Source organism: Acanthaster planci, linkage group LG16, assembly GCF_054643075.1.
Source record: "Acanthaster planci isolate LZ-2023a linkage group LG16, COTS_SCS, whole genome shotgun sequence".
NCBI classification, from domain to species: Eukaryota; Metazoa; Echinodermata; class Asteroidea; order Valvatida; family Acanthasteridae; genus Acanthaster; species Acanthaster planci.
The window spans coordinates 596616-611041 of NC_141792.1; the positions used below are offsets into that span (position 1 = coordinate 596616).

A 14426-nucleotide genomic window follows, 5' to 3' on the forward strand; every position below is an offset into this window, starting at 1 on the left:
CAAGATGTGGAGATTTCTAATCACCCTGACTTGGTTCGGTATCATGGAGAAGTATTAAGCCAATCCACGCGATGGCTGTCTTCGAAACCTAGACTGGAGATATTGGCATGGTCATAAGAAGACAAATTTTAGTGGCTGGACATGTTTCATGGGCCGTTTATGTAATGATGTATAAAGTAATATTTGTTGCACGATTCCAGTTTTAACAGACCACGTCCAAGATTCGTGTTTTCCATCATCGGCGAGCGAACTCTTTGTTACCACAATTGCGCTTGTGGAGTGTGTTTTCTGTGTTTAATAAAGCGGTACAACAACAAAGCGTTAATAGTGAAGACCAACCGGAAGCCAGTTTTACAGTGCATTCCGTTCAGCGCTTTCCCTTATGAAAACGCTGCGACTTTGTGCCCATTCCGTTGAACATCGAAAATTTGTTTTCAGCCGGCGCCTTGCGTGCGTTCATCTGGCTGGTGTAGTTTCTGATTACCTTATAAGACTGTATTTTGTTCCAGACATTTTCTATCAGAAAAAACAGCAATGGAAGCCATGCGACTTGAAGCGTAAACACGAAGTGAAGACCTAACGCGAGTCCCTCATTCTTTCTTATCCGCAGAGATAACACTCTTGATATTCGCCAAGACACTACAATGAAATCTCATATTGACTATCTGGAATCTCGATCCGGATATCAAGGTTACTTGGAAAACAATCAAGATGGCAAGGATGATCCCCTCAAGGATGAAAAGGTGGGAAATACTTCTAGCAGCTGGGTCAAACAACTGGGAGTAATTGTTGAACTGTAACTAGCTGTAGCTAGGGAGAAAAGGGCGAGATTTTCATCAACAAGAAGCCCAAAAACTTTCACTTACACTTTTTTTGGCAACTTTTATGTTTCCTTTTACAGAAGTAGTGTTGTGCTTATGTTTTACTTCGAATTTGATTTCTTTTATTTTTTATAGACTGATGAATACACTTGAGCTGGACGCTCCTGCTGAATATGCCAAGATAAACATTCGCTCTCCCATAGCATTTTGCGTGGACGAAAATCAAATGTGTATTAATTGGAACGGCATTGGTTGCAACATAATCAAACCATCCACCAATCACCACCAAAGTAGTTCATCTGTTATAGAATTTGTACATTTTCAAGGGATACCAAAAACAGAGGTTGAAATTTCGCTTAGAGTGCATTGAAGTTTCAAATAAAGAGATGCAGCAGAGGCTGTAAACTGGAGGAGTCATCACGCTTTCTCTTTAGAATATTGTGATAAGTAACATTATTTCCTCTTCATGGGAGGGTGTAATAACAGCTACCGTAATTGAAGGATGCAAGTCAGAAAATTGAATAAAAAAGAAATGGCAACTTGACCCAAGAGAAAGAGCTTATTTGTGAGGCGAGGCGGGTACAACAAAACACAGAGAAATCTAAAAACAAAATAAAAACGAGAAACAAAACACAGGTAACAATGAAAAAATTAGTTATACAGTGAATGAGCAGGTTATAAATTCCGAAATGAACTGTGGAACCACGTTGAAGGTGGTTCATTGCTCAACTCCCCACTCAATTAAACTCCACCACATGAAGGGAAAATTCCTTTTACCCGTTTGACGTACAGTGACTGCAGCTGTACAGCGAATACATTAGGCCTGAAAAGCGGTTGATAATAATCAGAAAAGAGACGTCACCTGTCGTGCCAGTTTCACATTTTATTGAAAGCACCACAACAAGCCTTAACCCTGTACAAGGCCAAGGCCAAGGCCAACCAGGATAAGCTAGACAACACTGACGTTGGTTGACGTCACGCTTTAGGAATTTGAGTTGCTTTGTGTTCTGTTCTACCATTGTGACTGAATGCACGGGTAGAGCTGCGCCATTTTGTCGTCGGGTAGACACAGCAAAGGAGGTCGGTTGTTCTGCTGTTGTAATTCTCCTGGACTCTCGTAACAAGACACATTGTTCTCCAAGACAACGCATCGAAGATGAAGGGACTTGGATTTCTGATGCCTGTCCTGGTGATGTGTGCATTGAGTCTCTTAAGCATACACGGGGTAGCAGCGCAAACAGGTAAGTCATTCTAATCTCATGGAATGAGCGATGATGTATTCTTGTGTTGTGTGAAGTGGGATTCAAAGGGGATTCATTTTTCACTGATGTCATTTGCATTTTTTTCGGTGAAATTCAATCATTCATTATTCCTGTGACTGATGTGCCCCTTGTTCAGAATAAATCCTATTATTTCGGTAAAACGTTTACCCGGAACAGCTTGATACCAGATCAAAACAATTTGAACAGGCCAAAAACATCGCCCAGGAAAATGGCACATAATTATAAGAAAAAAGCAGACAAGAATAAAGCTAATTCACTTGACCTACGGGTTTCGAGTCATTTTACATAATATTAAGTTTTGCGTATTACATAATTACACATTACCATTGTTATTTTTTTCTCGATCCCAGTCCGCCTTGTTGGTGGAGCATCCTCAAACGAAGGTCGTGTTGAAGTATACTACCAAAGACAGTGGGGTACAGTTTGTGACGATGGATGGGACCTTGATGACGCTAATGTCGTCTGTCGCATGCTTGGCTTACCTCCTGCAACTCATGCCTGGGACAATGCTTACTTCGGCCAAGGATCTGGTCCGATTGCTCTTTGCGATGTCAATTGCAATGGCTATGAATCCAACATTGCTCACTGTCAACACCGAGCCTGGTTTAGCAATGATTGCAGTCACCATGAAGATGCCGGAGTTACCTGTGGTGAGGCCATGATGACGACGCCATTTCCAGGTCAGTCAAGGGTGCTCCACTATAAATAAATTCCCATAGACAGCAGTGCTAAATCCCCATACTTCACAAATATTTTGAAAATACAACTCCCACAGATGTTCAGGCTGCACAAAAAAATGATGTTCCACATGTCCTCTTAAATTTTCCTTTCAATTTTCGGGGGGTTAACCAATGAATTTTTGAGAAATTCTCACCAGAAGCAGACCACCCCTAAAATGCAGAAAATGTCCCTGTCCAGAAAAGTAACCATTTTGAAAAACTCTCCCTCGGCAAAATGGCTCAAATAGTGCCACTTTGAAACCCGACTGCATCCAAATTTCTCAGAATTGGAAGCCCCGAGTCCGGCCCACAGGTCCAGTCTCATATTTCTTCATTTCCTTAGTTCCATGGCTCTCAGGACCCTCTAATATAGAATATTTTGAGTGTATGACTGTGAGCTCGGCGGACATATTTCTGGCCTAATTACGAGGGTGCACCCTCAAGATGTCTGTGTCATGATTTCGTCTCATGCATCTTTCCGACCTTTTCAACCACTGAACACTTGCCACTCTGGTCTGTTTGTCAATATATATTTTGGAGTATTTTTTGTTACTCCGACGGATATTCCAGTAGGCTCAAGGGATTAAGATTTACTTTTGTAACGAAATTTTCCTGATGGAGTAAGTTTGAAGGTTGCAATAGCCTGATAGAGGATGAGCGTAGTGCACTGTTGTGAAGCAAGGCAGTTAAGGCTGTGCGGCGTTTCCGTAATTCACATTCTCAAATAGGTTAATATTGTTTGTATTAAGCAAGTTATGATGCCCTTTTTTATCCCAGGCACAACATTAACTTTACGTTTTTGCCTTGTTGCTAAAAAATTAGCTTCAGTTCGCCTCGTGGAAGGCAGGTCCTCTTACGAAGGTCGTGTTGAGGTATACTACCAAAGCCAGTGGGGTACAGTTTGTGACGATGGTTGGGACCTTGATGACGCTAATGTCGTCTGTCGCATGCTTGGCTTACCCCCTGCAACTCATGCCTGGAGCAATGCTCACTTCGGCCAAGGATCTGGTCTGATTGCTCTTGACGATGTCAATTGCAATGGCTATGAATCCAACATTGCTGATTGCCAACACCGAGCCTGGTTTAGTCATAACTGTGGACATGGTGAAGATGCAGGAGTTACCTGTGGTGACGACACGACAATGCCAAGTCAAGGTAAGATCGAGTCTGTGTCATATAATTTCCTCTTAGACCTTATAATTTTTTTAACCTATGGGCAACTGCTATTCTGTTCAGGATGCCTATATATTTTGGAGTATTTTTTACCTAGCAGACGGATGTTTCAATACGCTGTGGAGTAGGTTTGAAGGATGAACTTGCTCAACAGAGAATGAGTGCTGCGTATTAAGTTGTGCGTCACAGTTGTAAGGTCTGCGCAATAAAAGACGGCGTTTCCTTGACTCACCTCTAACAGTAGTAAAAAAATGATGCATAAAGCAAGTGTGAAAGTATCCTTTATTACATTTGGTATTGTTTTATCACGGATAAAAAATACATCAATATTTGTGTCAACAGATTTCCAATCCACACAAAATAAAATGTTTCATTATTAAAGTCAGAAGGTTGACTCGACTATGAACCCTGTCCTAGGGAGGGATTATAAGAATTTTCTGGTGTCCAAAAGCATTATGATACGACGTTGTCTTTAGTTTCAGTTCGTCTTGTGGGTGGCTCGTCTTCAGACGAAGGTCGTGTTGAGGTATACTACCAAGGCCAGTGGGGTACAGTTTGTGATGACAGTTGGGACGTTGATGACGCTAATGTCGTCTGTCGCATGCTTGGCTTACCTCATGCAACTCATGCCTGGAACAATGCTCACTTCGGCCAAGGATCTGGTCTGATTGCTCTTGATGATGTCAATTGCTTCGGCTATGAATACAGCATCGGTGACTGTCCACACAAAGGCTGGTTTAGCAATGATTGTAGTCACTCTGAAGATGCAGGAGTTACTTGTGGTAAAACCAATACAACACAAGCTCCAGGTTGGTCTATTAAAATTGATTATTTCCATTCTTAAAACCACTCTGCATTCTTCAATAAAACCCTTTCCGACATGAACGTCCTTTGGGTACGTCTGATGTGAGTTTTCCCCCAAAACATCTGACTTCATCTTGAAGTGACCTTTTCTATCTATCTTAACTCCTGTTGCTGTGGGTTTAAAAAAATGATCTCGAGATTATGTAGAATCGTTGCATTGCTGTGGCTAAATCCACCACAAGACTACCACGTCCCAGATCACAAGTCAATCAGGACCCGGTTGAAAAGTCTGGCTGGAGAGAGCAGATCGAGATAGTGGTGCACCAGAGGTGAAGAGGGCTTCATCCCCCAAGAAGATTCAATGCACACGCACATCTTACACAACCAGTGGCGAACTTGTGGCGAACCTGGGGAAGGGGCTTGGGTATCATAACCTGCTATTTTGGAGGTAAATTCCGGTCCAAGCTCCCCCCTCACCCAACAAGCAACCCTGGTGAACTGAGTGGAGGACTGACTTTTTTGACCTGAATACCTTGACATTGGACTAGGAGACTCTTGGTAGGTTGTAAATGACTCAAGGAGATGTGAGAGTAATTGTTTTTGACTTTCCTTGTATTTGTAACCAAGGATTCCTTAACAGCAGCCTAGGCACTGTAACTCCAAAGCCTGAAAAAGTTGTTGTGGAGTTCTCATATTTAAAAAGAGAGGATTATTCTTGACTTATACAGGCGATTTATCCATCCTTCATTTTTCCGGGAGTTCGCCATCAGAAGGCACAGTGCAAGTTTGGAGCAATGGTCAGTATTTTGACCTGTGTAGCGATGAGTGGGACCACAATGCTGCTAAAGTAGTCTGTCGTCAGAAGGGGTATCTAACCAACGCAGTGTCTGTGACTTACAACACCAAGTACTTCGGTGAGTAATATAACCGCAGAAATGTCATTTACTTGTGAGTTTAACTGAGAGACATTGAGAATAGATGACACAAAAACTTTGGTTTTCCTTGAATTGCAAGTTATTTGAAACCCAATCACATTATATGTATTTGTGTAAGTCGTAAGTCGGTGCTCGATTTATACCCTGTCTGCAACCTTCAGATAAAACAGAGATGTAACGCATAATTAAAACATCCTCTGTTTAATTCAAAGTTTTAAACGAAAACAAATGTCCAAAAAAGGGGAACATATAGGCATCGTTGTTTTCAATGCATTTTTTGGACTGAATCCATTTGTTTTCATTGAAGGTCCTTTCCACGCGTACTCTCTGTATTGCTTTGGTTATGAACATGACCTTTCCCAGTGCGCAACGCCCACAACCTGGAACTCTCCAACATGTAGAACTGCCAAAGTGAACTGTCGAGCATACCCAGGTAAAGGTATTGCCAGATCTGTGTATAGAGAGAAGAGCCAACTTTAGACTTTGGAAACAAAATGGCTGTTCATTATGTGTGCAACACAGCATGCAGCTAGTGCGTACCAAGTGCCCATGTGCACTGAGGCATTATCGTCCATTTTGGTCCCAACAATTAACGGCACTCACGTCGCAACTTTCTCCATAAACCGCTCTGGGTATTGTTTTCTTATATGTTAAATAGGACTGAATGAGAAGAATGGTATATGCATGAAACATTCACCCCTTTTATTTAAATTGGTCTTAACAATTGATTAATATCGTAAACTTTACGATGTCTGCGATGAGCGAAGGGCTTGTCATTCGTTATGATTCACCATATTTCTGTGTTGATCCATACTAGGCCTCTCAACCGGCGCTGTTGTTGGTATCGCTATTGGCTCTGCATTGGCGGTGATCTTTATCGTCATCATTGTCGTCATAGCTTTAGCCAGAGGCAAGTGCAGAAAGCCGTCACAGACATCCAATATGAACATACCCTTGTCTACAGCCGCGCAGCCACCAGCGACGGATCCGAGTTCTTCTGGGACCACAGGCACCAGTAACCCCGTTTATCGGGATTCCCTTGCCCAGCCCGCGTCTTATCAACCACCCCCAGGGTACTACCCAATGCCCTTCAGCAACCAACCCCAACCCATTCCATCCCAAGCACCTTCTACGTGGGCTCCCGTAGGGGCATCCCCCGTACCAACCGCTGGTAGTGCTCTGACCCCACACTCTGGATTTGCCCACGTGCATACTCCCTCATACGCCAACGTTGCTCCTCTGCCATCACCCCAAACCCAGTTTGTCCCAGTAGACCCTCCCATGGTTCAGTCGTCTGAACCAACCCATGAGTTATCTTTACGCTCTGCCACTTATCCCGATAGAAATGCAGACAACACTGTTCAGGTCAAAGGTGTCAGCGGAAACGCTGAATTATCCATGTAATTAAGTACATGTATGAAAAAAAATTATTGCGCAGGAACATCATTACTTTGATGGTAAGGCCACTTAAAAAAAGATAGTTTAGTATCAGTTGTATTTGCAAAAACAAAAAAAAACAAAACGAGGAGGGAGGAGGGTTTTTGTTTGTTTGTTTTTAAATACATGTACTTTGGTATGCTTGCTGATCTGGACTGCCGCAACCAACTTGTGTACGGAAGTGCACACTGTGTATGTGTGGGCGTTGTAGAAACTATGGGGAACAGCTAAGGACATCGGAAAAGATAACAGTTACCTTTTCCGATGTCCTTAGCTGTAAAGGAAAAAAACGCGCGGCAAAATTTTTTGAGGTGTTGATATTAAACTACTTATTTTTTTCATGTGGCCCAACTTGAAGATCTGAAGCAAATTAAAACGAGCATGCTGTGGGAAGGATTTATATTTCAACATTTAAAGCGTAAGTAAACGGTGAGTGTCTTTCTTTTTGATGTGTATGCTTTCATACTGCTGTACATAATTTCAACATGAAAGTTATGCAGTGAGATCTGTTTACGAATTTTTCCAAATGATTAGAATAAAACTGCTTTGTGCAACTTAGCACATCGATATTAATCATTATCAATCAATAATCATTTATCATCAATCATCCGACAATGTTGGGACAGGCGCGCAAATACGTTCTTCCTAATTCTTGAAACTTTCACCAAAATGAAAGGAACTTAATCTTGCTGTGCTCAGAAGAGTGGATTGAGATATTCTAATTCAGTTTTGGATATATACCAGTATTGAAAAGAAAACGAGGAATATTATAATGTTACCCGTCAGCTGGAATGTGCCATTTTAGTCGTACACTTTATATTTGCTTTCATATGATCAATTTATGATCGGAATGTTTGTATTCATAGTTTAGTTTGCGGTACAAATATTTCAGAGTGCAGAATCGAGTTTTTCCTGTTTTATTGTTAATTGGTTTAAAAAGTGTCTACTTATCAGACTGTCTGTTTAGCATGTTTTGAAGAGTTAATTGCATTTAAGAAATATATGCAGCTGTGTCAAAAGTGAGCTAATTATTTTGCTACAGCTAAGGTTTGTATTTGCGTATCCCAAGGATCGATTTCTTTACCCAACTATTCACGACCCGACTCCTTCCCCAATCGCTGAGCTGAAGAGTGTCGTCTAATCAAAGGCAGATATTATTTAGTATATGCATTATTGTAACTGAAGAATAGTTCGTACAATTTGAAACTTTTTATCCAATCAGTGAAGTATGATTTACATTTATCTCAACAATTTAAAGCTTGGTGTGAAAAATCAATTTTTTTTAATTTAGGCTTCTTTGCTTTTGAAAATGGAAGTTTTTGAAACAGAACTTGAAGATACGTGTCTCATGTTTGTATCAGATATAGACGAGAGACAAGGGGGCAGTGTTGAAGTGATCAATGAAAACATATAACGTTCATCATCATATTTTTGTGCCTACTCAGAAGATATAAGCTTTTATGGTGTATTTGGAGGTTACGTAGCACTTTAGGTGTAGCAGTTTTTTAAAATCTGTTGTGTATTTTCAAACTTTTTACAGATTTAAGAAAATACAATATGTATTATCTTCTCCTTTTGATGGTTTACAACTTAAAGTTTCCTGTTTGAAAAAATACCACTTGTATTTGAGGCTTCTTAGCTTTAGAAAATGTAAACTTTGAGGTGTGAAGCGTTGAGGTGTTAATTGAAAATATGTAATTAAAACTGTATTATTAAAATATCTTAATTTGTTTTTAATATATTAAATATAATGAGTCTTTGTGACTACTCAGATGATGTAAGCTTTCTTAATGCATTTGGAAGTTGTACATTTATAAACAATTTTTTACGAGAACTGTGTACTTCAAATCCTTTCTAGATTTTAAGAGGGATACGATATGCATATCTTATCCTATTGATGACTAGGCTAATACCTTCTCAAATTTCACGGACATTATTGATGTCACTGTATATAGCTATTATAAATCAAATAATTAGAATTTCTAAGTGATCGGTGCCTTTTTCCCGCCAAACTTTAGTTTGAAAATGTACCGCACGTAGACAATTTCGTTGTGATACATAAAGCCGTTGATTGAGACCGTTAGATGAAACATATACAAGAGAAAAAGGATTAATGTATTATGTTTTAAGGGTATTTGTTGTATAACACTTCAAACATCATTACTTTTACTCCTTTCAGAACATTTGTGCCCTGAAAGTATCCAGATTCTACATTTCGTGTTGAATTAAAGAAATAAACGAAATAAAGATATAAAATCCGCCAACCACTGAATGTAGCTTTTCATTATAAACCAACATTTTCCACGCAGGTTTTCTTTGTTAAAACCACCTATCCAACTTATTTCTTTCGTTTAGGTATTTATGTGTCACGTGTCATTCGCTTGGTACCAGACCTTTTTCATGTGTTGACTTGAATGAAGGATGCGCGAAGCATTGGTTACGTAAAGCCAAAGAGCTGTAGAAATGCTAGCAGCCATTTGTAGGGCTTTTGTTATTTGAACAATTAGCTACAAAAATACGTCCGTTTCACAATAGTGAACCACCAAGAGTTTGCAACGCGTTGGCCAATCATAGTGCGAAATCTGTCAATCAAATACGCGTTTGGAAAGGGTCCAACAGATTTCGCGCGTTGTGATTGGCCAACGCGTTGCAAACTCTTGATGGCGCACTTTTGTAAATCACCCGTATTGCGGGACAGGAAATGGCTGCAACGTGCAGGAACAAAAGCACTGTCTATGAAAAGTTGGCTGCTTGGTGGTAATAAAATCCGAGACATTGTAACAAGATATGGGTCGGAGACACCCCCCCCCTTTTGTGTTGGTCATTATTTGACCAGAATCTTAGGATTTCTTTTCAGACACATATGGGGGATGTGTTAGGTAACAAATGTTCAGACTGTGTATAGGGTTTGGACATGTAGGAAGGGGTAGGCCTACCCTCCGAGGCTTCCCATAATATACTGGGTTTAAACCGAGACCGCAGATTTTAAGATCGCATTGACATGGACTGCTGAAGATTTCAAGCTGTATGCTGGGTAAGAATGAAGGAAGAGATTAGGGCTTGGTTCTTGTTGATCAGACGGATAATGTAGGCCAGACATAACATTTGATGCCATGGCAAGTATTGATGTCAATTTTTTCCGCTCCTGCTGATGAGGTGATGTGCTAATCCAGGGCTGTGTTCAAGATGTGAAGATTTCTAAACTCCCAGGTTTGGTTTGCGTTATGGGTAAGTAAGCCAACCCATCCGATGGCTGTCCTCAAAACCAAAACCAGCAAAACTTTTAAGGTTGTTGTATTTTAATAGTAAGTCCTGCACGAAGCCGTTGCAGGTACAGGGACAGTCAGGTTTATACCTGAAAAGCGCTTCATAATAAACACGAAACGTAGACGTCACGTGTTGTACCAACTCCTACAAATGAATGCACAACGACAATAAGCCTATTTACCCTGTGCCATCGTCAAGGCCTACAAGCAGAGAACGTTTATAACACTGACGTTGGTTGATGTCACCCTGTAGGAATTTGAGTTGCTTTCTGTTCAATGCACAGTGACTGGATGCACAAGTAGAATTGTGCCGTGGACGCCATGTTTGTCGTTGGGTAGACAAACACCGCAAATGAGGATAGGTGGGATTTACCTGCTGTTGTAATTCTCGTAGACTCTTCTACTAATACGCATTAAAAGGCAACGCATTGTTCTCCAAGGCAACGCATTCAAAATGAGGCGACTTGGATTTCTGATGCCTGTCGTACTGATGTGTGCATTGAGATGCCTCATCAGCACACCTGGCGTAGCAGCACAAACAGGTAGGTCACTTTGATCTCATAATTAGCGATGGTGTATGTGTTGCTTGAAGTGAGGGTCAAAGGGAATTCAGTTTTCACAATTATGGATTCCCGTGACTGTCCCCAGCCAGGATAAATTCCTATTACTTTTGTTTAAACGTTCATCCAGAACAGCTTGAAATAAGATCAAAATTTTTTAACAGGATTAAAAAACATCGCCCAAAGAAAATGGAATATGTAGAAGAAGAAAGCAAATACGTTATGTCTTCGAGCTTTGAGTTGTACACCAAGTACACCAAGGTGTATAATTTTAGGTTTCGCGTATGACATATTAAATGATACCTTTTCATTTTCTTAGTCTCAGTTCGTCTTGTGGGTGGAACGTCCTTTAACGAAGGACGTGTAGAGGTGTACTACCAAAGCCAGTGGGGTACAGTTTGTGACGATTATTGGGACCTTGATGACGCTAATGTCGTCTGTGGAATGCTTGGCTTACCTCCTGCAACTTATGCCTGGAGCAATGCTCACTTCGGTCAAGGATCTGGTCCTATTTCTCTTGACGACGTCAGTTGCTATGGCAACGAATCAAACATCGCTGACTGCAAACACCGAGCCTGGTTTAGTCATAACTGTGGACATAGTGAAGATGCAGGAGTTACCTGTGGCGGTGACATCATGACAACGCAAAGTTCAGGTTTGTTTATTTGAAATTTTAATTTCTTTTATGGCTAACATTTTGATTCAGCTCCAGTGTGTAAACAGAATGTCTATTTAAGTCGTTTAACACTATCTCGTATAAGTTTAGGTTTTAGGTATTATTATTTTTCAATTATTACATATTTTCTCAGTGACAGTCTCAGTGCGTCTTGTTGGTGGAACGTTCTCTGCCGAAGGTCGTGTCGAGGTGTACTACCAAAGCCAGTGGGGTACAGTTTGTGACGATTATTGGGACCTTGATGACGCTAATGTCGTCTGTCGCATGCTTGGCTTACCTCCTGCAACTCATGCCTGGAGCAATGCTCAGTTCGGTCAAGGATCTGGACCTATTGTTCTTGATGATGTCAACTGCTATGGCAACGAATCAAACATTGCTGACTGCGAACACCGAGCTTGGTTTTTTCATAACTGTGGACATGGTGAAGATGCAGGAGTTACCTGTGGTGAAACTATGACAACGCCAAGTCCAGGTAATATCATATCAATTCCTCTCCGTGTGTAGAACGTGCAGTATGGAATTCTCCACTGTTTGTTTATTTGTTTTGGAGTATGTTTTAATCACTCGGAGAGAAATGGCAGTACGCTGCATGATGGATAAACTACTTCTGAAGGAGTATGTTTGAAAGCGTCAATTGCGTGATAGAGGATGAGCAAAGTGTATAGTTTTGTACCACTGGTGTTCTGTGTAATGTGCAACAAAAATGGCGCATTCTCTTAGCTCACATTGTTAGATAAAAATGATGCAATAGTGGTGGTGAAATAGTGGTGAAATGTCATTTGCGCCCGCAGTTTTGGTTCATCCACCTCAAATCAAGCGTTTCGTTATGCTAGTCATAACGTTCAATCGACTGTTAGCCTCTCCTGGGAGAAATTTCTGTGAATCCCTTGGAAAACTTACAAGATTTGCAAATGGTCATGCCTGGAGCAATGTTCACTTTGGTAAAGGATCTGGACCAGTTATTCTTGATGATGTCAGCTGCTATGGCAACGAATCAAACATTGCAGACTGCGAGTACCAAGCCTTGTTTATTGATAACTGTGAATTAACATTATGAAGATGCGGGAGTTCCCTTTGGTGAATCCATGACAACACCAAGTCCAGGTTGATTTATTCAAAATACGTTTACGTTATTTATCTGTCTGTCGGGCGGGCTGTCTGTCTGTCTGATTGATTCACGGATATAAAATATACAAACATGTTTCTGTTTCAGTTTCCTGCTTTGAGGCAAATTAGATGAAAACACAACGGCCTTTTCCACAGTCAAATTTAGGCTTCTTAGATTTATCTTGTGCAAAATCCATGCACTACAGGGCTATCCGAGTGCGTGAACAACGCAGTGATGTAGTCGAGTACTTTTTGAGAACCAAGTTCTCTACCAAATATTTAACTAGTTAGGAGGGAACAAAGCTGAAGTACATTGCCATTTGATGGTACATGCATAAAGCTAAGATTACAAAGCAACATAATGACTTCAGACCATCACTGTTTGATTAAAATTAACTTTTTAGGACAAAAGTACTCGGCCGATTACTTTCCAAGTACTTTTCTTCTTAAAACTTAAATTTTACACAACTGGGAGTGTCTGAAGTCTAACATTTATTTTGTAATCTTACCTTTGCACATTTACCATCAAATGCCTGTGCACTCAGGCTTTATTCCCTCTTACCCAGTTCAGTATTTTGCGGACAACGTTGGTACTCGGAAAATACTCGACTACAACACTGGAACAACGTGCTCGTAGGGTCTGTCTACATGTGAACATGCAATACAGGTGCTCCTTTCAAAATTGTAAGTTCCCTCGGCAAGAGTTTTCAGTTAATTGACAAGGAAGTAATACGCCTCTTCAATTCTTCCATTATTCATGGAAATAAATCCATCGAAAACTACAGCATGGGGGATAGGCCCTATTTTGAAAATTAAATGAGACTGTTATTTACTTTCTTTCAAGCAGGAATTTCAAGAACTTATTCGGCAGCCCGAGTTTGGTGATATTACTAATCATGTAACCTTATGCTGGATAGGTTTTCAGTAGCACTATGGATGTATCTCTTTTTGAGTATGTGGGGTTCTGAAAAGAACTGGTGGTACAGTCCGACTGACCGACCGACAGCCCGACAGAAAGATTAATGTTACAATTATTACATATATGCTCATTCTCAGAATCACTCTCGGTGCGCCTTGTTGGTGGAGCGTCATCTGACGAAGGTCGTGTCGAGGTGTACTACCAAGGCCAGTGGGGTACAGTTTGTGACGATGGGTGGGACCTTGATGACGCTAATGTCGTCTGTCGCATGCTTGGCTTGCCTCCTGCATCCCACGCGTGGAGGAATGCTCACTTCGGCCAAGGATCTGGTCCGATAGCTCTTGATGATGTCAGTTGCTTTGGCTACGAATTAAACATTGCTGACTGCCAACACCGAGCCTGGTTCAATCATAACTGTGGACATAGTGAAGATGCAGGAGTTACTTGCAATGGTGAAACCACAACGTCGCCAAGTCCAGGTTTGTTAAATTGAAAATTGCTGTTATTGCAAAAATTGTGATTAGGCTTCTGTTAACAGAATTTCCACATAAGACATTTGATACCATCTGATACCATCTGATATCAATTCAGTGAATCATAGACCCATAGTGATTGATTTACAAGTATGAAACCAATTAAAATTATTATTTATTAAAATTCAGTCAAAGACTATTGCAAATTTCTAAACAACCCACTTACTACAACCACGAAAACAATGACGCCAAC

At 40.8% G+C, this 14426-nt stretch overlaps 1 protein-coding gene across 1 annotated transcript in view; it reads left to right on the forward strand.

Annotated features, from left to right (window-relative positions):
* The window catches only part of LOC110984582 (uncharacterized), a 62099-nt gene that overhangs the window by 6911 nt on the left and 40762 nt on the right, over positions 1-14426 (forward strand). Inside the window, exons 8-20 of the mRNA XM_087147577.1 lie at positions 611-743; positions 1924-2062; positions 2455-2784; positions 3646-3978; positions 4473-4805; positions 5529-5714; positions 6043-6168; positions 6553-7135; positions 10479-10503; positions 10833-10980; positions 11318-11653; positions 11808-12146; positions 13838-14179. Of these exons, the coding sequence (XP_087003703.1) occupies positions 611-743; positions 1924-2062; positions 2455-2784; positions 3646-3978; positions 4473-4805; positions 5529-5714; positions 6043-6168; positions 6553-7135; positions 10479-10503; positions 10833-10980; positions 11318-11653; positions 11808-12146; positions 13838-14179 (3353 nt within the window). The remainder of the gene's footprint in view (positions 1-610; positions 744-1923; positions 2063-2454; positions 2785-3645; positions 3979-4472; positions 4806-5528; positions 5715-6042; positions 6169-6552; positions 7136-10478; positions 10504-10832; positions 10981-11317; positions 11654-11807; positions 12147-13837; positions 14180-14426) is intronic.